This window comes from Neomonachus schauinslandi, chromosome 4, assembly GCF_002201575.2.
Source record: "Neomonachus schauinslandi chromosome 4, ASM220157v2, whole genome shotgun sequence".
Taxonomy (NCBI): Eukaryota; Metazoa; Chordata; class Mammalia; order Carnivora; family Phocidae; genus Neomonachus; species Neomonachus schauinslandi.
In genome coordinates this window covers 162,953,998-162,976,693 of record NC_058406.1, presented here as the reverse complement: position 1 = coordinate 162,976,693, position 22,696 = coordinate 162,953,998, and the positions used below count along the sequence as shown (strand labels likewise).

The following is a 22,696-nucleotide window of genomic DNA, read 5'->3' as shown; positions in this document are numbered from 1 at the left end:
ACAGTCTTATCAAGTGGTATACATCAAATTCTATTTACTGAATAAATCAATAATAAAAAAACTGAAATATTTATTTTTGGATGTAGTAAAATCGAACTATGTTTCAAAGGCTTAATATAGTCATATAATAAAAATATGACAGTACCTCATGATTAGTCTATGAAACCTGTCTAGATTGAAAGAGTTTCTTCCACTATAGATTCCTCATAGATGGTATTGTAGTATCAGCCATGATGATATTTTCTAACTTCAACATATCTTCCAGAACATTTATTACTCAATCTCCAGTAAAAAGTCTTGCTGTTCTTTGGATGGTCTGCACCATCTGCATTTACTACCTTCTGTATCCACATTTGTTAAATCACTCCCAACTACCATTTTCCTTCCCCTTCTTAAAAATAAAAGGCATCTTTTCTACTCCAGGTTCCTCATATTTCTGGATGACTCAGTGTCTATGTGAAGGATCCTGTCAACACCTTGGCTTATCCATTTATAACTTCTCCATCTCTATTTTTCTTCCACTTCTACTACCTGCATCCATGAAAACACCTTAGACATTACCATCACCCACTGAACTGCTTCATTTGGTCCAACCATCTTAGTTCTCCAATTATTTTATCCCAGTAAGTTACACTTTTTCTTTAACGTAATTAAGGCTTTCCATCTCATTACTTCTCTACATTGTCCTCCCTACCCTTCACTTTCTTTTCCCATCTAATTTTGCGGAACTTTTTCTCAAATCATTATTTGCCAGTATCCACAATTTCATTGTGTATTCAAAATTAAAGGAGACTAATTAGGAATTTATTGCAGCAATCTAACAATAATTGAAGATAAAAATTTTTTTGAAGATAAAATTTTATAAATTTAATGATTGTTTGAATAAATGTTGTGAATGACAACATTGTATCAAAAAACTAAAATTCACAGTGATCTTCATTTTCCCTTCCTCATGTTCCTATGCTCTAATCATGTAGAATTTTCATTTTCACCTGTATGTTATCCCTGTCCCCACCCCATTCAGCCACCCAGCTTGGCATAGCTAAATTCTATTCATATTTTAAGTTTCAGATTTTAGATAATGATATTTTCCTGACCTTAAAAAATAAGTAACATGCTCTTGAGTATGCTGCACTGAACCTTATAGTCTCCTATCAGAATAATGATAATGCTCTATTGTAAACCTTTTTTCCCTCCACAGAATTGTAAATTTCCTAAAGGCAAAAATTTCACTTAACTTTGTCTATTTGTTGGTCTCTTGGAGAATAGTACAGTGTCTAGCACAGAGAAATCATACAATAAAATTTTATTAAGTGAATAAATAGGTAGATTAATTAATCAGCATTAGCTCAGCATTAGATTAATAAATAAAAAGCCAACAAAACCCCTTTGATAAGAGAGAAAGTCAAGATTTTAAGGGTAAGAAATCTGTTTTGAAAGTCTTAGTTAATGATATAAAAAAATAAGAGATCTATCCTTCAAAGATTCAATTTCCACTAGTTTTCCTGGCTGGTCTGGTTCAGCACTTGGCAAACCCCATGATACCACATTCAAATACCAAAACTCCCCCTAGTGGGCTTGGTGAAGCACCCTGTACTTGGCCATCTCCCACCTGTGTACTTTGGTTTCCTTCTGGATATCTGAAAACTGCAGTCCTTTTATTTGTGTATGGAGTGAATTATATGCAAAAGGCTTGTGGGTCTTTTGAGTTTAAAGTATATAACTTAATAAGGTATTTTAGCCACGTGAAATATTTAAAATTCATTTACACTGATTATTTGGTGTCGTATGTCCACAAAATTTAAACACCTTGCACACATTTTACTTTATTTTATCAAACTCATTACATAAATGGACACAGTTTCTAAGGATATCAAATTCTTCTAGAGTTAGCATTTTTGTTTGTTCTGATTTAATAGCACAAAATCTAAACTACATTATCTCTTTATTTGGTATGGTAGGTTTCATTTTTATCTGGTTAGTGAAAATGAATTTGTCTTTTTAATACACCTTGATTTATACTTTGAAATAAAGTGTCCTAATTTGACTAGCAGCAAATGTTTGCTTGTTTGTTTCTAATACTGTCCAAGGTGGTTAGGATTATAAAACAGCAAATGTTTATTTACAGTGAGAAGATTGATTTGGAAACATAAACCATAGAATGTAAATCAATCATACATTCAACTGTATATAACTAAGAGTGTTCATGGGGACAAAAATATAAGTGCTGACCTCTCTGTAAAGCAAATGTAATTATTATAAATTGTATAAAAAGATGAATTTATTTCTTGTAAGATATAAGCAGATGTATACATTTAAGGCAAACTTAATCAGCAGCAGAAGAAAGATTGAACAAGACAAAGTCTAATGTTATAGAAAGAATACTGGTCAAGAGTCCACAGTTTGTGATTTAATGTAAGTTCTGCATATTCACTATTTTAGATCAGGTTCTTCCAGAACTGCCCCGCAGACGATGAGTTGCCTCAGTTTTCTAACAATGTCCATTAATAGAAGACCCAGACATAGAAGCCAAATGATGAATAATGATGAGTCCCCAGTAGAAACCAGAAAAAGGAGTGTGGGAAGCAGGACAGGAAAGCAAGACCTGGGTGAGGGTGAACCAAATGAGGCTTTAGCCTTAGGTGCAAAATGTAAAGGTGTGCCATGAAATTCAGTAATCAAGATCAATGATATTAAACTGATAAGAACAGATACTATAGCTTCTGCACAGCAAAGGAAACAATCAACAATCCTAAAAGGCAACCTAGTTAATGGGAGAAGATATCTGTAAATGACATACCTGATAAAGGGTTAGTATCCAATATCCAAAAAGAATTTGGCAAACTCAACACCCAGAAAACAAATAATCCAGTTAAGAAATGGGAAGAAGACATGAATAGGCCAAAGAAGACCTACAGATGGCTAATAGACACATAAAAAGATGCTCAACATCGTTCATCGGCAGGGAAATACAAATCAAAACTACAATGAGATATCACCTTTCAACTCATCAGAACGGCTAAGATTAACCACACAGGAAACAACAGATGTTGGTGAGGAGAAAGAGGCAGAGAAAGAGGAACCCTCATACACTGTTGGTGGGAATGCAAACTGGTGCAGCCGCTCCAGAAAACAGTATGGAGGTTCCTCAAAAAGTTAAAAATACAACTACCTTATGATCCAGCAATTGCAGTGCTAGGTATTTACCCAAAGTATACAAAAATACTGATTTGAAGGGGCACATGCACCCCGATGTTTATAACAGCATTATCAACAATAGCCAAATTACAGGAAGAGTGCAAACATCCACTGGCTGATGAATGGAGAAAGATGAAGTGGTATATATACATATATAATGAAATTTTATTCGGCCATCAAAAAGAATTAAATCTTGCCATTTGCAATGACATGGATGGAGCTAGAGTGTGTTATGCTAAGCAAAATAAATCATCAGAGAAATACAAATACCATATGATTTCACTCACATGTGGAATTTAAGAAACAAAATAGATGAACATAGGGAAAGAGATAGAAAAAGAGAGAAAGAGGCAAACCATAAGAGACTCTTAACTATGGAGAACAAAGTGAGGGTAGATGGAGGGGAGGTAAGGCAGGGGATGGGCTAAATGGGTGATAGGTATTAAGGAGGGCACGTGTTGTGATGAGCACTGGGTGTTATATATAAGTGATGAACCACAAATTTTAGTGGTTCCTGAAACCAGTATTACACTATATGTCAACTAACTAGAATTTAAATAAAAACTTTAAAAAAAGGCACCTGCCTGGCTCAGTTGGGGGAGTGTGTGACTCTTGGTCTCAGGGTTGTGAGTTCGAGTCCCACATTGGGTCTAGAGATTACTTAAAAATAAAATCTTAGCAAAAAAAATCAATTATACTCTAATGCAAGATTATACATAACATCAGAATTAATACAAAAAAAGGTATGATGAGCAAAATGTCAATTTTTCAATAAAGATAGGCTGCTGTGCTGTTCTCTGTTTTATGACCCTGTTCTATTGTGCAATAAGAATAGCCATTTCGGTCAGCCCAGGGTTCCCAGCCTTCTTGCCAAATAAGCTTGTTGACAGTTGGCAATGGTGTGCAAAGAGATGGAATAACATAGTACTTTACATATTGTCATTTCTTAATTGTAAAGCTTATATTAACTTCTTTTACTTGTTTAAGAAATGGAATATTTTGGTAAGTATACATATATGGGTACAGTTTTCCTTTTGCCTCAGGCTTCAAGATGGGTCAGCATGGTACAACAAGGAAAGAAAAGAAGCTAAGCAAGTGTGGATTTTAGGTAAACTCTCAGTCTAAGCCTAATCCCTTGAGGAAAAACTGAAATATAAATTGCACATTAAAGTCTGTCCATCTTGAGACAAAGGGGCTGAGGTTTTATCCCCACACCAGCAAAGCACTGGCAATGGGCCAGCTCCAGCAGAAGGTGGGACAAAGATTCCCAAGCACTTCAGGTTTTGCAGATTCCCAAGGACAATCCTCTCAAGAAGGCTGCAGGTGCAAGCCTTAACAGCAAAACACACAGACGCTGTGGGAAAAAAAAGAATCTAGCTGGGGCAATTGTTGAAATTTTTGAGGTGTCCACTAAACCTGTCTTGTGACCATCAGCAAGCAACTTAAACTCCTTACAGGTAATTCCTATCTTGATCACCTCAGAGGTTTGGTATAAGTAACAAACATCAGGAGGCAAATTAACTCACCATTCTGATTCAGTTATCTAACACTGTCAGTTAATAGAGAACACAGACTTAGGAGCCAGGACATGAGCCTAAAAGTGTTCTGAGTAATGAAACAATATTACATATTACACACATTGAAACACACACAATATTAACAATAGTGGCTCTCATTTTCCTTCTGAGATCCTATTTCTTATTACATTGAATCAATATTACATAATTTAGTTGTGTGGTTTCCAAGCTCTTACGTAATAAGAATAAACAAATAAGAAGAGGAAAAATAGATTGCTCCAGATAGACCTGCAGAGAAACAGACAGCTTGCAAGGACAGAAATGTAATGTGACCATCTGCCAGAAAAGTGTGAATTACAAAAATGATAAAAATCATATAAATGACCCCAACTATCAAATCAATTTGTAGTCAGTATAGATATGCACATGCAAACACACATGTGTGTATGCATCATCTGCTTTATTTCAAAAAAAATATTTCATGAAACTTACAAGAAATTATTTAAAATGACATAGAATGTACTAAAGAAAGGAAGAAAAGCAGAATTGTCCAGGCAGAGGGGTAGGAAGTAGTAATGATCAGGGAATGTGGTTTATGCAGTAAGTCAGAACTGAGTGATTTTTCCAATCCATGTCTTCCCGCACTCATGCCATCACGCTATCAGACTACCTGGCCACCTCCCCCGTTACCAGATCTAGCTTGGTACAAGTTTCTGGGACAGGAGCTGAGTGACGTGCACCATATTCATTCCAACAGAGGGTGATTTTATTGTGGCAAAAAGCAATAAAAGCTGTGGGTTGTGTTTGTGATAGTTTGCTTCAGTAATAACCAGTAATTATGAGACTACTTTGGATAATGGAGCAGACGCTGAACAAAATATTATATATCGACAGAAAAAAGAAAACTGCTTTATGGGGATGCAGGGTTTTGTTTTGTTTTGTTTTCTCATCTATTCAAGACCTCTCAGGAATATCTAACTTAAGGAAAGTTTAAAAGGCAAGTGGGCAGAATCTTAATCAAACCTCCCTGTTTAAACATTAGGCAACTTTTTTTTTTATTCTTATGTTAATCCCCATACATTACATCATTAGTTTTAGATGTAGTGTTCCATGATTCATTGTTTGTGCATAACATCCAGTGCTCCATGCAGAATGTGCCCTCCTCAATACCCACCACCAGGCTAACCCATCCTCCCACCCCCCTCCCCTCTAGAACCCTCAGTTTGTTTTTCAGAGTCCATCATCTCTCATTAGGCAAATTTTTTTGGTCATCTTGATCTGGTAGGCATTATGGGACTGTTACTATTTTGGAGGGATAAGCAATAGAAATCAATTCTAGCTAGCAGATGCAAAATGGGAATTCATTACAGAGATTTAGAGATCCTGGGGTCACTCACAAAATTAAAAAAAGAAGAAAAACAGCTGACATCCACAAAAAAGTGAGGAACCAGGGCAATCTGGAAGAGCCACACAGTAGGAAGTAATTCATGTTATTTGGTGTCCATGACTATGATAAATCATCTTTTACTTAATCATTCTTCCCATGTATGGCTAGGGATCTTCAGAAACCTTGACAGACAGCTCTGTAAAGACTGGAGACAAGGAGAGTGAGGAAACAACTAGAAAGTGTGATAACCAGAGAAAAAAGGAATTTGAGATGATGTACAAACCCAAAACAAAAGTAAAAAGAAACAAAAGCCAAAAATATTGTTAAAATGAGTCTCTCAAAATCTCTTACATGCATGCTGGTGAGACAGTAGTTATATGCAGTCTAGAGCAGAGGAATTTCTGAATGATGCCCAATAACATCATGTCAGAACCAGGGGTGAAACCAGAGTGAAAGGTAAGCAAGTCAGAAGCTATTATGAGAGCTCAGCAGCAATTTGAATTCAATCTTCTTGTCAAAGAAAGCATAAGAGTCACATCAGAGATCCACATCACACCATAGAGAAATTGATGTTAATACATACTTTTTGAGTCATCAAAATACCTTTTTAAGTACAGGAAGTATGTGCTGCCTATTAGAGTGATTTCTATTCAAAATAATTATTTTGGATGTTACTTAAATAATTATACCCCCAGATATTTGGAAAATTCTATGATCCAAGAAAAGTTTTCCCCCAGAGTTATGAATACCTGGAACAGATCACTATATTATTGGCACAATATGTGTACTGTATGGAAAAATTGCTATGTCAAAATTGAATAGATGATCTATAAAAATATTAGGAATTGATAGTGCTATCCAGCTACACAACATTTAAATTCAATGTTTAGAAGTCAATGTAGCTTTAGTAGCCTATATTTAATTTTCTAATAAATTAATACAGTAAAATATTTAAAACTAATGTAAATGCCAATAGCTTTTGTTTCCTCTGCAAAGGAAAAAGGAAATAAAAGTTTACAGGTGTATCAAACATTCCACTGTGCTATGTGTAATGAAGACTGTCAATTTCAGGATACTTCTACATACTGACTATATAAGTATAAGCAAATAATTGATGCAACTGTTTATTTGAGCAGCAGCCTAATTTACTTACCAGCAAGTTAGCAGCGTGCTCTTCCCACCTGCCCATTCCTGCCCTAGCTCTCTTAGGGTTTCTGTGTATATTAGCTGATTAGCATGATTTCTAGATATTTTGACAGCATGTCAAGGATTCAATTACATAATTTGTACTGAGGACAAATTAGCATATATATATATATATATATACATATATATATATGACACAGTTCAATTAATTGTAATAGCAGGTATGTTTTTCTTGTGTTTCCTGTTTTTTTTTAATGCTTGTTTTCCCACTCATTAAGTGGCTCATAGCACCTAAAATCTTGTTTGGGTAGACCTGGGGACAGAGTGCCTATTCTCTTTCCTGGGAAAACAGACCTGTGTGAAATCCTCTTCTAACTGCTGCTATAAAGGAGTACATTAAAAATGCAGGGGCTTTGCTCCCATCCCTTTTGATTCAGTAGGTCGTTAGGTCATTTTGATGGACACCAAAATTTTAAGAAATCACCTATTGATGGCACAGAAAAATCCAATTGCTACTTGCAGGAAGAAAACCTTTCAACATCATCAGAATTTGACTAACACAAAATCATATCTGCCAGAAAAATGATCTGTGATACTGTCATAACATCTCTCTCTAGTATTTTGCAGAATGACCAGCAAGCATCTCAAAACACCATAAGTAGGGAGGTTTTCAACATGACTTCCACAATACCGGAAAACTTGCTGTATTTTTCTGCGTATTTTCTCCTTGCATTTTCTAACTTCTTAAATACTCTGAAAAGACACTTGTACAATTTATTACCCTGACCAAGCCTCCCCATATTTTTATTCTGCACTTAAGCAGGATGTCTTGAGCATAATATATCTTATCCATGGCAGATCAAACAAATGTCAGACTAAAGCAAAAGCCAACTACTTGCCTCTGTGCAGAGTTGCAAGAGTATCAATCAGCATGTATTCTGTCAATACTAAACTAAATTTAGACCCAAGCAGCCCAAGTAGTTGCCCTGGATGACATTATTCCCATTGATTAAAGGTGTTTAGGATCTTTAATCAACTAGGATAAAAATACTTGAGAATAATTTCAAGACAAAATTTTTAAAAAAGGTATTTTGTGTTCATGAGTATGCTATCAGATAAAAATAACTTTCTTGCCTCTATTTACAAGGGGCCTTCTACTTACCTACTATGAATTGAATTATTTCCTGCCAATTTCACTACAGATCCAGTTGTCCAGTCATTTACTCATCAATTAAATAATTTGTCAATCAATGATCTAATATTGCAGGGCACTGGACTAGCATTTGAAGTTTGGGAGAAAAAAGGAAAGACACTCTGTCCATTAGGGCCATAAACATTAATACAAAGACTAAGCAGGTAAAGATGGCAAGTTATTATGATAAATGTTCCAACAGTATTGTGCACAGTTCCTATAAGGACATAGAAGAAGGTCATTTTGCTCAAACCAAGGAAAATAAGAAAGGAATTCTGCAAAACAGAAAAAAAGTCATCTGAAGTTTGGTTGGAAGCCTATTCTGGAGTTTTTCAGGCAAGGTGAGAACAGAAGTGAGAGAGCAAATGTCAGGAAAGGGGAGCAGCTGTAACTGGTAGAAATGCACAGATTTTTCAAATATATTTTGAAGGAAATATATAGACATTGGGGAACTTTAAGCAGGAGAGTTTAATGATCAGAATTATGTTTCAGAAAGATTACTCTAAAGTCCTCGGTGCAGAGTGAATTGGTTGGAACTGACGGTGTGGAGGGCTGAGGGCATGCATTAAATCAGTGAGGAGATTCACAGGAAGACACTGATTGAGAGATGTTCAGAAAACAGAAAAAAGGGAAAGGTGAGAGAAATGGAGAAATCAGGCATAACTTTTAGGTTTCTGCCTTTTCTGCTGGCTAGGAAACTATGATTCAAATTTCTAGACTTCAGTTGTAAAATAAATAAGAAAAGAGATGAAAAACACAATAAAAATGAGAAATAATTGAAATATTATCATCAGAACACATAATTTCAAGAACTACTGTATTTGACTACTTAAAACTGATTCTGGTTTTAGTTTGAAAACCAGTCTGGTTATCAGTAAGGCTAGGTAGATATTTAGTAATAATTGAAAAAGTGGAGTAGTCTACTATGGTTTACTAACCTGAGAACCAGCAATGCATCCATTAAATTATATTAAGACCCCAAAAGGTCTTCCTCATTCTCCATAAATGAATTATGAATAAAACAAAACCAAAAGCTGTTTAAGAGATAACAAGAATTAAAGAATTTGCAGCAGATGGTACCAGCTGTGCACATTTAATTCCAGCTCAAACAATCTGCCAAACACTTAGACAGAACTGCTTTTGCATGGGAAATTGGAGTGTCTCAGAGCCAAGGAAGAAATCGGGGAGTAGTCTTCCTGGCATTAGTTTCAAACCTTTTATTATAATTAATGTTGGTGGACACAAACCTTCTTCTCTGTACCATGTACATTTCCTCTCTTTCTCTCTCTGGCATATATACACATGCACGCACCAATGTTTCCGTCAATTAAATAGTAAGTAAACTCAGAGAGCTGTCTAAATGTTATATACCAGGCATTTGGCAAATATATATTAAGTGTATAGTAGGAGAAGGGTTTATTGTGGACATTTGAAAGATATATTTTAAATCCTAGCGTGTTCAACATATTTATAAAGACATTAACTGTAAATAACAAAGCAAAAGGAAAGGAAAGCAGTAATAAATGTCACAAGATAATCTATAGATTTAAAAAAAGAGAGAAATGCTTAAAGTCCATTGAAATGGACAAATGCCCGGAGATAATTAGACCTGAACTCTGCATTGATGGAATTTGGATAGGCTAATAACAGATAAGCAAGTATTAAAGGCCAAGAGAGCAACTTTGTGGATACAAATACATTCACAGTGTGCATTGATCAGAATGGACTCAGTAGATTGAGGAAGTATCCATGAATGGGTTTGTCTATGAGATTTAAGACCATCAATTTATCCTGCAGATAATAATAATGGAGAGCCATGAAGGTTGTTTGAGAGGGTAAAAGCCATGATGAAATGATATACTCAGTGCCTGATAGAATAGAGCAGAAGCTGCAAGCCTGAAGACAGTAGGGTACATGGGAGTTCCCTGTAGCAACGTGCGCATGAGCACCCAGCTCAGATGATGGCCGTAGAATATATGGATAGGGTCACAGCGGAATCTAATATATAGGATACATTTTCAGATACTAGTATTTGACTCCACCACAAACGTAAGAAAGAAAGAGGTGTAAAAATGAGTTTTTGACTCTGAGCAGTTGGGATAAAAAAGTCAGTGGTTACAGAGAAGTTCAATCTGAAGAAGCAAATTTGGGGAGGGAGGAATATATGGAAGAGGATGAGCACAGTGTTGAGTCTGAGAGTCTAAGAGAACAAAATGTACATGGCTAGGGCTCAAGCTGGGGCTTGAGAGCTCTAAATCAGACACAGATTTAAATAAAACTTATTCTAAAGGAGGTGATAGTCATAAGAATACATAAGTATTTTGAAATAAAGGAGTATAAATGAAATCTTTTAGAGGTCTCAAAATTTTCCAGGGGGGAATGCTCCCATTTAGGATGGGGATAGGAAGAAGAGCCCATGGGGAACCCATGGGGAGGACGGAGAGAGATAACAGGTATCAGAGATCAAATTGAAATCCAGTAGTCAGGATCATGATTAGTTTCCTAGCACTGCCATAACAAATTACTGGAAACTAGTCTTAAAACAATAGGAATTTATGCTTTCACAGTTTGAAATCAAGATGTCAGCAGGATGGATTCCTTCTGGAGGCTCTGGGGAGATTTCATTCTGTGCCTCTCTCTTAGTTTCTGGTGATTGCCAGCACTCTAGCATTCCTTGACTTGAACATTCATCATATTGGTTTCCTTTTTCACATTGACTTCTCCTCTGTGTCCTTGTGCCTCACATCTCTCACTTGCCATGGATTTAGGGTCCACCTTAAATCTAGGATAATCTCATCTCAAGATCCTTATCTTAGCCACACCTGCAAAGTCTTTTTTGTTTTAAAAATAAGGTCACATTCATAGGTTTCGGGGATTAGGACTTGGAAATATCTGGGGGCAGGGGAGTTCACTATTCAACACATTAAATGAAAAGGTAAGGAGTGATAAGCGTAAAAGGTAACTTCTTATACTATCACACCTCTTGAAAGAGTTGACAAAAACTCTGTGAGGTAAACAGTTATTCCCATTTTATAGATGGAAAAATTAAAGCTCCTTCCATTATTAAAAAGTTATAGCATTCTTACCTAAAGGCATCATCAATCCTAGCTTGTTTATCTTAATGGTCTTAGTGCATGTTGTTCCAGATTTAGTAAAGCATTTATTTAATTGCTTTTCCTTTGGGAAGGAAGAATTTATGTTCATTCATCATATTCTTTCTTCCCACCTTCTACTAATTAATGAGAGCACAAGATTTCTAGCCAGAAATAGACTTATTTATTGTTATTGTTTGTTGTTTCTTTTGTCATTGTTGTTGTTTACTTTGATTGTGTTTTGATTGTTTGGGGTTTAATTTAGGAGAGGGCAAAGCTAATTGAGAAAAATAAGGATCAATATTCTTTTCCTGTCAGAAGAACACCCTGAAAAATTGAAATGGACAAACAGAAGATCACATTGCAATTGTTGGATAGCTTACCCTCCTAAGAGATGATACTATTGTATCCAAATAGAAGTTTGATGTCATGCCATAGAGTCAGGGTTCATTCAAGCCTACTCCAGACATGTGAAGTCTCCCAAAATTCAAATTGGCGTTCATATATTGGATAATGATGTAAATTCTCTGTGCATTTGCAAATACAGCATTTCTTTATAGTGTTACTATATGTAACCAAAGACAAAAATATTCTAGATCTAACCACAGATTTATATGATATATTAATTAATATTAATTTTATATATTATATATTTTGTTATTTATTATATACTTTATTTATATTCATTATATAATTTAATAATTATTGAACCTTATTTAGTATATTTATAATAAATACCTGATGATTTCAATCAACTTGAAAGGTTAAATTGATTCATTTTATAAACCACTGCATACAAACTAACAAAACAAAATGATTTGCTGATTCAATGAAACAATCTATCGATTAAGTTGTTTAAAAATGTGCCACTGGAGGTTTATTTGAACTGGCCAATCATTACAATCTACTAAATAAACAAAGTGTAGGTAATATTGACAAGAGTTCTTATTGTCTTCCAATCCCCACTTCTCCCTGCTAATTTCATCTTTCTGGCCTCCTCTATGATGTCTTCTAAAAGTATCAGGTAACCTAACTAACTAAGTCCTAAATATGCTTATAGCTTTTCTAGCTTGTAATATTTCTGGAAAAAAATAGCTCCACCAAGATTTTTTGTGTCAGATATCCCCAGATGATTCTAGAATGGCTCAAATGTATCTCCCTTACTTGGTGTTTTCTCCAATTCTCCCAGCTATAAATAATTTCCCACTATCTTGGTGTTTTATAGGCATCTCTTTTAAAGTGGTTATACTACATTGATATTCACTATTGTTACCTGGGAATATATTCTACCCTTTCTGTTGCATTGTAAGCTCCTTGGAAATAAGGTGTAATTCTTGTTTTTTGTGTCCTTGCAATAGGAACTCAAAATGATTTCTTAAGTAAATGAACAAACACACAGATGAAAATGATACTTGGTATCACAAAAAGTGAAGATGGAATTGATCCCTGTCCAGACGGGACAGATATTTGTACTTACAATCCAAATTGAATTATGTGTAGCCAAAATGCATTGATTTTCTTTCCTTTGGTGGCCAAAATGATCCTTTTAAGTCAAAGTCACAGTTATCTTCCTCTGAGGAACGGATGCTTATATTTTTTGGCTTCCTGCACTCTTATTCTGGGAAATATTTCAACACTTGCTAATTTTAGATAAATTTGAAAAACCAATGAAATAACAGTATTGTTAGTGATTACTTGGGAAGCTTAAGCTTTGGATCAAAATATGTAGTCGTGAATATTCATACTCTTTTTTTTTTTAAGTAGGATCCATGCCCAACTTGGGGCTTGAACTCAGGACCCTGAGATCAAGAGTCAGATGCTCTACCAACTGAGCCAGTCAGGCACCCCAAATATTCATACTCTTATGGTACAGATACAAGCACATGTATACACATATTTGGATTACAGACTTTAAATTTTTGAAACCTCCAACCATATTATCATGAATGGTTCCCCTAATTTAAGACATAAATATTTAGAAGAAAATAACTTCATAATTATATTTACAAAAAATTAATGAATTCTGCTTTATCACCAGCAAAATCACTTCACTATCTTGTGAAAGGAAATTCCAGGCACAGGTGTCATGTACTTGCCTTCTACCTGTGGGCTGTATTTTGCTTAGCTGGGGCTTCTAGGATTATGATTAAATATAACTTAAAAACAAATAATGCAGGACGCCTGGGTGGCTCAGTCAGTTAAGCTACTGACTTGATTTACAGCACCAGTGGTGATCTCAGGGTCATGAGAACGGAGATGGGCTCTGTTTTGGGCATGGAGCCTGCTTGAGAGTCTCTCTCCCTCTCCCTCTGCCCCTTGTTCCCCACTCTCTCTCTCAAAAATAAATAAAATAAATAAATAAATAAATAAATAAATAAATAAATAAATAAATAAAATAAAAATAGAAACAAAGAATGCACCTTTCCAGAATTAACTTTCAGTTGTAAAACTCTTTACTGCTAGTTTAGATTTCTCAGCAAAATTCCATAAAACGGATGTTTAAGTAGATAAATGAAGCAAAATATAAAGAAGGTCTCATACATGCTACCTACTCTGTGATAGACTAAAAAGCTACAAAATAAAATGTATTAGTGGTTTTACTGTACTTTGAATATTTGAAAATATGCATTTACCTCAAGAAATTATAATCAATCAAGAAATTATAATCAATTTTGAAGATTAGCAGAGAATATGTAGATGATAATAAAGTCAGAGTACTGAATTTCTAAGAGCTAATAATGAGCTTATTGGCAGATAACTTCAGGGTGTGATATCAAATATGCATTGCATTATGATAGCAACTTTGATAGATTTGGTATCTTTTGAAATATGCACTTTTGATTTATGTTCTCTAAATATATATTCTCAAGTGCATTGAGGCTGATACCATGTAACTATTAGAGTTAAAGAAATGATGATAAAAAAGATCTGCTACACTGGGAATTGAGATTTATTCAAATCATGTCAGCAAAACAACTTTATTACTCATGAAAAGAAGAGACTGGGTTATCCTGATTGTTCAGCAAAGCCTCTTTTTGCTTAACTTTTAATTTCTATTCCTTTACGCAGAGACAAGCTAAGTGATGTAAGGCCCAGGGTTAGCAGAAGAGTGAAATATACCCCAAGACAAACAGAAAGATCTTTAAAGATTCGCTCAGTTCTTATCTTTTTTGTTTTAGGACCACATATCCCCTAGCTATTCATCATGGTTCATTTCTTTCAGGAAAATGGGCTCATACCGCTTATATTTAACTATCAATATACTATATATTACATTGCCTTTAGTTGGTAAACACCAGTTAAGAAAATTTGAATGTTAATGTACTAAATTTATTATATACGTGACTCAGGTCAAATATAAGTTTTTTTTTTTTTTTTTTAATGGAGTCAAAATATGGTTTGTATGGATACACCAATAGACACTGCCTTCAGTTTTAAGGGTTTTCCATTGTCTCATTTTTAAAAATTATTACCCTTATGTGACATAGAAACTTCAGTCTCTGACCTTCTTAATATGGCTAGAGCTTAAAAGATGGAAATACCTGTTAAGCCTCACTCTTAATGAAATCGGAAGAGGAGTCAGGACATAAGAGGAATGAATGCCTAGGAAGGCACACTTAGTAACACTTCCACGAGGCTCATCTCCACCTCTCAGGAATATCTCCTGATTAATAGCAGGACAGATACTTTTATCCACCTGATAATTTGTATTCTTAACTATGATTGTTTAAAGACAAGTTATGTTATCATGAACATTAGATTCTTTCTTTTCTCCTCAACCAAAAAGGGACTTTTGCAAATCGAGGAAATGTAGACTTGAATTAGATTTCCCTCATTTTCCTAGATTCAACATTTAAATTCAAATGTTTTATTTCCCAGGGGTTGGGGAGGTCAGACAGGATGAATCTAAGAATGGACATTTGTAGAAAAAATGAGAAAATGAGTTCCTCCTTTTCTCGTACTGTCTTGGCAATGCATTCTATATAAAAAATGCAAACAAACAGGGAAAGGCCTGCTTGATTATTTATAAATCATTAGCATTTTTATTTTACCCTAACTAGTTTTTCTACCCCACAGAACCACAATTTGAACTTGAGCTTTTAATTAGAAAATGTATCTCTGTAATCAGAGGACATTCCACTCTAACAGGCAGGAATATTCTAGACAATGATCTTCATGTAAACCTGTTTATCTGTGACATAAATTTAAAAAACACTTTCTAAGTTCCTAACTTTGTTAAAGGTATATATACTTCTTTTCAAAATTGAAGGTAACCTCTTATCGATTTTTTGTTGCTTTTTCTCTGTGTACTTACTATGTTTTGATCATTTTTATGTGATATTACCACTATGATACTAAAACAGAGTAAATACATATTGACCTCCTGGCTTAATATGATGTGATTTTTGAAAAGCTGTTTATTTTTCTCCCTTTTAAGTGACAACTACGTTTTAAGATCAAACTTAATTTTATTTCATAAGTATTTGGGGGAACTGAAAAAGAATGGCAATCTGACACTTCTAGTTTAAAGAACCCATCTATTTCTGATCTAAACTCTTTTTAAAAGCTGTCAAGGGTACTTAATCATTGTGATTGGCTTGATGATCCTTGCCAAGTCACTTCCTTCCTTAATGTGTATGTGAGAAGATCAATGGGCTGCAAGAAGTAAAAAAAAATAATATGAAAGGGGGTTGGGCTGGTGGTAGTAATTAACTGACAAATACAAAATAAAAAAAAGATTTTTATATGTGTACACACATTTTAAAAATTGATCACCTTTAATTTATAATCTTTGATTTTCTATAATGATACAGGTAAATTGATATACAAATTATATTTTTGTTATTAGAATATTTTAAAACAAGCACCTTTGGGTGCTAGCATAAGACAGTACAAGTGGGCAAGCATATTGATTCAGAAATTGGATATTATAGGTTCATAGTTCATCTTAGTTATATTACATCTGGCAAGGCAAGATAGTTAACTTTGTGTATCAGTTCCTTCAACCATGAAATGAGGATATTTGTAGTACTTCTCTTAGCAAGCTGTAATGAGATTGAGTAAGATATGCCATGTAAACATTACAGAATGCTGGGCATACAGTAAGCACTTAATGTTTGCTATTATGTTAGCTATTTTTTAAGTCTTCTTTTTCTAACAGTTTTAAGGGAATCTATGTATAACTGTGCTGCTTTCCTACAAATTAGGTGATATAGATGATTTCTTACTCCAAATTTACACATTGTATTTTTCCTTCTGGAGAAATTGAGGGATTTCTCATCCAGAATTTTGGCTGATAATGTTATGTTTCTGGAATACCTTTGGAAATGCTCCCTTGGAGAGGAGGCTGCTTAGCATGAAAGACAAAAGTGTGATCCAGCAGTAAATGTATTGGATTAAATGTCAGTACTCCTGATGATGACTTTGATTAAACCACTTCATTTCTCCATGCCTTAACTATCCTCATCATATAAAATATGACTTCCCATGTCTGGGAATCCAGAAAATGTGGGTAAAACAATGGTTCATGATTTGTGGTGAGCTCTAAAAACTAAGAACTGCAGTATTGTTCAATGTATTATGAGCTGCTAGATAAATCTTTTAACAACTTCACATTGGAATGATAGGCAGGATTTATTTAGGGAAACATAATAATTGAATTATTGGAGTAGCATGTTTGAAAATAAACATCGGAAATTGATATCTAAGTAGCAGTCATGATGGTCCCATAGTGAAAGTTTATTTTTGCACCATAATTCCTGTTAAAACACTTCTGACTTTTGAGAAATAAAAGTTTTTTGGTTTAGAGTCCTCCTGTCTGGATATATAGCCATGAGTTCAAACTGATTGCATACACCCAAGATTTTTGTTTTAATAAAATGCATATTCAGTTAAAGTGATTAACCTCTGCACACTCAGAGGGTTTTGACAATGTCTTAAGTCCAAGGACCTGTTTGCATCTAACTCCTTGTTCAATCCAGCATAGGCAACAACAACAGCCACACACCCTGACATCTTGACTAAAACCAGTGCCAGGGCCGCTACCAAGGTGTCTCAGCAAGCTAATGACGTTTTTTAGCGCTGATCTCCCCAATGGCGGTGTAGTCCCAACCCTGCCACCCACTCCCCTTGGAAATCTGCATATTCGGACAATAGAAGAAAGCACTGGTGGGAAGAAACAATATTCTGCCACACCGCCCTTAACGTAGCTCTCCGAATTTAATGAGGTCGATTGGGCATCGACAGCTTCCGCCTCTTGCTAAGTAAGGCTCCTTACCCTCTCTAGTACACACACGTCTGAACACATGCATGCACAGGCATATATACTGCACAAACACATTTGGGAAAACACCCACGCATAAAAAAATCACACCTTCCCGCATCTTCCATAAACACACGCTCTTACCCTTCACAACTGTACGCACACACGCACATACTCCTGGGGGACTCACAGACCCACACAAAATGCCACGTACCCGAAGAGCTTAGAATCCTTCCTATGCCCGCAGATTGAGCCCACTCAACACGCACCCCTATAGAGACACTTGCAGTGTGCCCACTTCCCGGAGCAGAATTCCCTCCAGATGGAACAACCTTGCTCCCCTTGAGTCGGCAGTTTCGCGTTGTGCCCAGGGACAAAAGCTGACCAGGGTGATCTTGGGGTGCATGGGACGGGAGCCATCATTTGTGGACAATGTGGAGAGATGCTAACTCAAATTGGGTAGTCCTCTTGACCAAGCCCTGCGGATAGATGCTAATCCCCTGATAGCCTTCAGCAAACAAATGGAGCCAGGAACCGTTGCAGTTATCTATTCCATAACCAGTGCTGCAGCGCCCTCTCCCCCCCCCCGCCCCCCCCGAGATGGGATGAGATTCCAGAAAAGTCAGATCATCAATCCGGCGCCTAATCTAAGGAACTTGCGGTTTGTTAGATCTGGGCCAGGATCAGCCAAAAAAGATTAAGAAATCGACACACAGGAGCAGAACGCGCTTGTGTCGGGACACAGCTCCCCTACACCGTGGGATGAAGGAAATAGGATCCGTAATAAATGTGAAAAAGCAGCGAGTGACTGAGCGATGGCCAGTAGATGGCGCAAGAACTCTTCCCTTGTACAGTGTTAACCCTTGAGTGGTGGGTGGAGCGGCCAAGTCCAGATGTATAGATACATACATTTTACGTTTTGAAAGAAACCCTCCATTTACATATTTGGGACTGATTCAGAATTAAGACAAATGAGTTTGTTCTAGATAACTACCACAGATAAAGTAGTTTAACAGTAGCACACAGTAGCTGAAAAGCGGCTGGGGAGGATGAAAGGGCGAACTATTTGGGGAAATGACTGGCTCCCTCTCCAACTCACCCCCGCCCTGGTCACGGATAAAATCGGTTTACCGAATCTTGGAAACCTGATTATGGGTTTACACGTAGGCATTTGAATATGTAAATTCATGTGTGCAAATAAATTCTTCTCTGTGATCTTCTTTTTCAATTAAATCACAGGATAATAAATGCGAGACGCCTGCTTGAAATATACTGCAACTACAGTAGTAACACATGTCCCATTATAAGGACGTGGGCATCGATGGAGCCCGATTCATTATCAGCATGGTTTCCCCAAAAGCAACACAGATCCTCCGATTAAAATATTCCTCTAACATGTTTCTGTATTCACAAGCTGCATCGGAGAGCTCACTAACATAATATTTCTCTGGCTGTTTTTACAGGCGGAATTGATCTATTCGGGGGGAAAAAATAAACCAAGCCCCTTAATTTCAAATATTGTGGGGAGTTTGTCAGAGAGCCGGAGCTGGGCTTCAAGAAGCCCACTAGTGGTTTCTGGTGGTTGCTATAACGAACTAGAATTGAGGTAGATTTTGGTGGGGGGTTGGGGGGGGGAGCACAGGAAAAGACAGAATCCAGAGTAGCAGAGACTTTGTGCCCCCGTTGGAGAGATGGTTGAGTCCTCGTCAAGGTTGCTGTGGTATCCCAGAAACACCATTCACTCCGAGCTGTGACCGCGCACCAACAACAGCAACAACTCCACTGCGCCGGGCTGAGGAGCAGGAATTAGGAGCTCGCGAATAATATGAAAGGGATCCGCAAAGGGGAAAGCCGAGCAAAGGAATCCAAACCCCGGGAGCCTGGCACGAGAAGATGCGCTAAATGTGGCCGCCTAGACTTCATCCTGATGAAGAAAATGGGGATTAAAAGTGGATTTACGTTTTGGAATCTCGTCTTTTTATTGACGGTGTCTTATGTGAAAGGTAGGTCTGCTTTCGGGGTCCCCTCTGCTTTGGATGGAGGTGAGCTGACTTGTCGCCGGAAAAAGGCTGGTAGCTTACTTTGCAATTTGCACCGATAAAATGATAATAATACTGAAGAAGGAGTTGATTCACAGCTCTTTCGCCCCCCACCCCCAGATAGGAAATGCATTTTGCTTGCCAGATTTGGCGTTCAATGCAGTGATTGAGCTTGTGCTCAATAAATATTCTTGCAGTATGCTCAAACGAATACGTGAGTTGGTTCGTATAGCCTCTAACTAGTGGATATCCAGGCAGAATTCCTGTGCAAGACTTTACTTGGTGGTGAGGATTACCTTGATTTCTAGTCAAACCAGTGGGATTTGATGCTTTGGCTAGAATATTTATATTAAAGACACTCGTGTAAATGCTTTTTAACCCTTTCAGGTAGGAAAGTTATTGACATGCTAGGAATGTGCTGATGTTGAATGCATTAGGGCACAGGGGTCTTCCAAGCATCCCCTCACTAACATGAATGTCTCAATGCATATGTCAATTTTTACTACGTGGGCTCTTATGCATTGATAAATGGTATGGGAGCTTCCCTGGTAGAGGTTTGGCTTAAAATGAGGCTTTACAAGGGTCTGAGACGCCACGAAGTGTAAGGATCCACCTTTGGGGATGAATGAAGGTAGGAGGAAAGTCATTAGCTGACGACCAAAAAGAAAATCCCCAGCAAGTCTTAGCGTTCAGACAGGTAGAGTGAGTGTCACATGCACAGACGAGGGGAGGGGGTGGGTGGGATGTAAAATGTATTCCTAAGCAAGAAAGCAAGGGACAGAATCATTGGAAGAAAAGCTGTCCTCTGGGAGAAAATAGATCCCCAGGTCTGTTCCACAACTTCTCCTGCACCCTGCTGCCCATTAATTGCTGCAAAGAATACTCAGGAGGTGTTTATGACTCATGCCATAATTTTTGAAAAATCACCTCCCCATACTCATGGCAGCTCAAATAGATGCGATCGCTTTCAGTGAAGCTAGTTTCAAATCCCGGGTGTCTGTGTGTCCGGGGTGAGGGTGGAGGGTGGGTGGGGGGGGGGTGTTTTGGCCCAGGCGCGCCAAGGCTGTCAACACAAACTGGACGCTTCTTCCTTTGTAAAGGAGTGCCTCTCTGAACCGCAATCGGGCCGCGTCTCTATGAAACAGTTTATTGTCCAGCTTGCAGCTGGCTGTCCCCCCACAGAAGGCAGTCCATTTGCATTCAGTGGATATGATAATTCATGTTTTGGGTGGAGGGAGCTGAAGGGGTTACCTCTCATTCTATTAGGAGCAAGGATGGGTGACATGTCTCGAATTTTAATTTACATCCCTAAATGCCAAGAAGTCGCCTCTGGTGTCTGTGGCAGCAACTGTCTTGTAATCCCAACCTGATCCTTAAAGCTTGATTTTTTTCCCTTTCCCTGGAGCCTCAGCTCAGCTCTAAGGCAAAACGCCTGTCCCAAGCAGGGTAACTACACTGCCTGGTGCACAAAAAGCGTCTCGGGTTGCTTACAATGGGTTCGTTTTCGTCGCCGGCTCGACGTGCGAGGAGCCTCACATTTATGCTTAGTCCGCCTGCCACTGGGAGTCGGTGGTTAATGGATGGCCCTGGGGCTGACTGCTAGACAAGCGCTCGGCGTGGGGGAGGCGCAGGGAGCCAGCAACAGCTCCTGGCAAGAAAAATGTTGGGGTGGCTCCTGCTAGAGGATGACCGGGGTTAAGTGCGAGTTTTCATGTGATACCTGTTGAGCCAAAACACATTCGAGGGGCAGATGGGGGGAGGGAGTCTCCAAAGCCGAGAGAGCACGCCAGCCTGACAAACACTGAACGGCGTTGCCTGCAATTACAGACAGGCTGCTCGCACCTACCGTATTTTTTGAATAAGACCCGCCGCTGAAAGGAAGGGCGCGTTAATATGGTTTAAATGACACCAGAAACGGGACCCCTCCTCTACTCACAGCTCCTGGACTTTGGGCTGAGACCACTGGTCTCCACGGAGTATATTCCAGTTTGAGGGACATTGAGAAGAAAGAGTGTGTCACACTGCTTTGGTCCCGTTTAAAATCAATTTTTTACGGAACTTAAAAAAACATTTTAATGGTAATAAGGTTCTTCTTTGTCACTTATCTGCCACTCGGAAGGTTTCTCCTATATTTTACAACTTGGAACGCTGTCCTCAAATTCTGAGAAACAAACTTACCTGGGCTGTATGCTTTAGACCTGTTCCCTATCGGTGGCTGGTCCCGGTCTTAACAGTTGCTTATTCTCCTTTCCCCTCTTCTTATTTTATTTTAATTTCACCTCAGTCTCAAGGCTTTTCTAAAACCGTGATTGCTGAAATGGCTTAAATGGTGTTTCTCCCAATGTCTATGACCGCTTTTGTTTTCCACACTGTTTCTTCTGGACTCTCTGGCCCAAAGCAAAGCTCAGAATGGGGAGTCGTTTTAAGAGCTTTGCAGGTCCTAATCTAGGTTAGCAGGAGTGTTCGGGAAGTCGGAGGTGCGCGGTTTTCCACGTAAACAGCTCAGGCCACAAGAATTCCACCTTTGGCCCGTACTTTTCATCCCTTCACCATCTCACCTCTGCCTACAACAGCAACGACAGAGAGGCTAAGTGGGAGGAAACGCCTCCGAGTAGAAGACAAAGTGGCCTTAGGTAGTAGGCCTGAACTGCTCCAATGGGGTTGGAAATGACAGCCAACCTTATCTGGCCATTTTATCTCCACTGTCAGCATCTCAAAAGGTGGCCGACAGAGGACTCCAAATTGGGGTGGGGAGCTGCTTAGACCTGACGCATGCCTATTTTAAGCTCTCTCTCTCTCTTTCACACACACACACACACACACACACACACACACACACACACACACACACACACACACACAC

General features: G+C 37.7%; 1 protein-coding gene across 3 annotated transcripts in view; it reads left to right on the top strand.

Annotated features, from left to right (window-relative positions):
- The first annotated feature begins 19,619 nt into the window (after positions 1-19,619).
- CSMD3 (CUB and Sushi multiple domains 3) overlaps positions 19,620-22,696 on the top strand; it is a 1,204,765-nt gene continuing 1,201,688 nt past the window's right edge. For all 3 annotated transcript variants that reach the window (XM_044914284.1, XM_021688378.1, XM_021688377.1), the window contains exon 1: positions 19,620-19,797. In XM_044914284.1, the coding sequence (XP_044770219.1) occupies positions 19,620-19,797 (178 nt within the window). The remainder of the gene's footprint in view (positions 19,798-22,696) is intronic.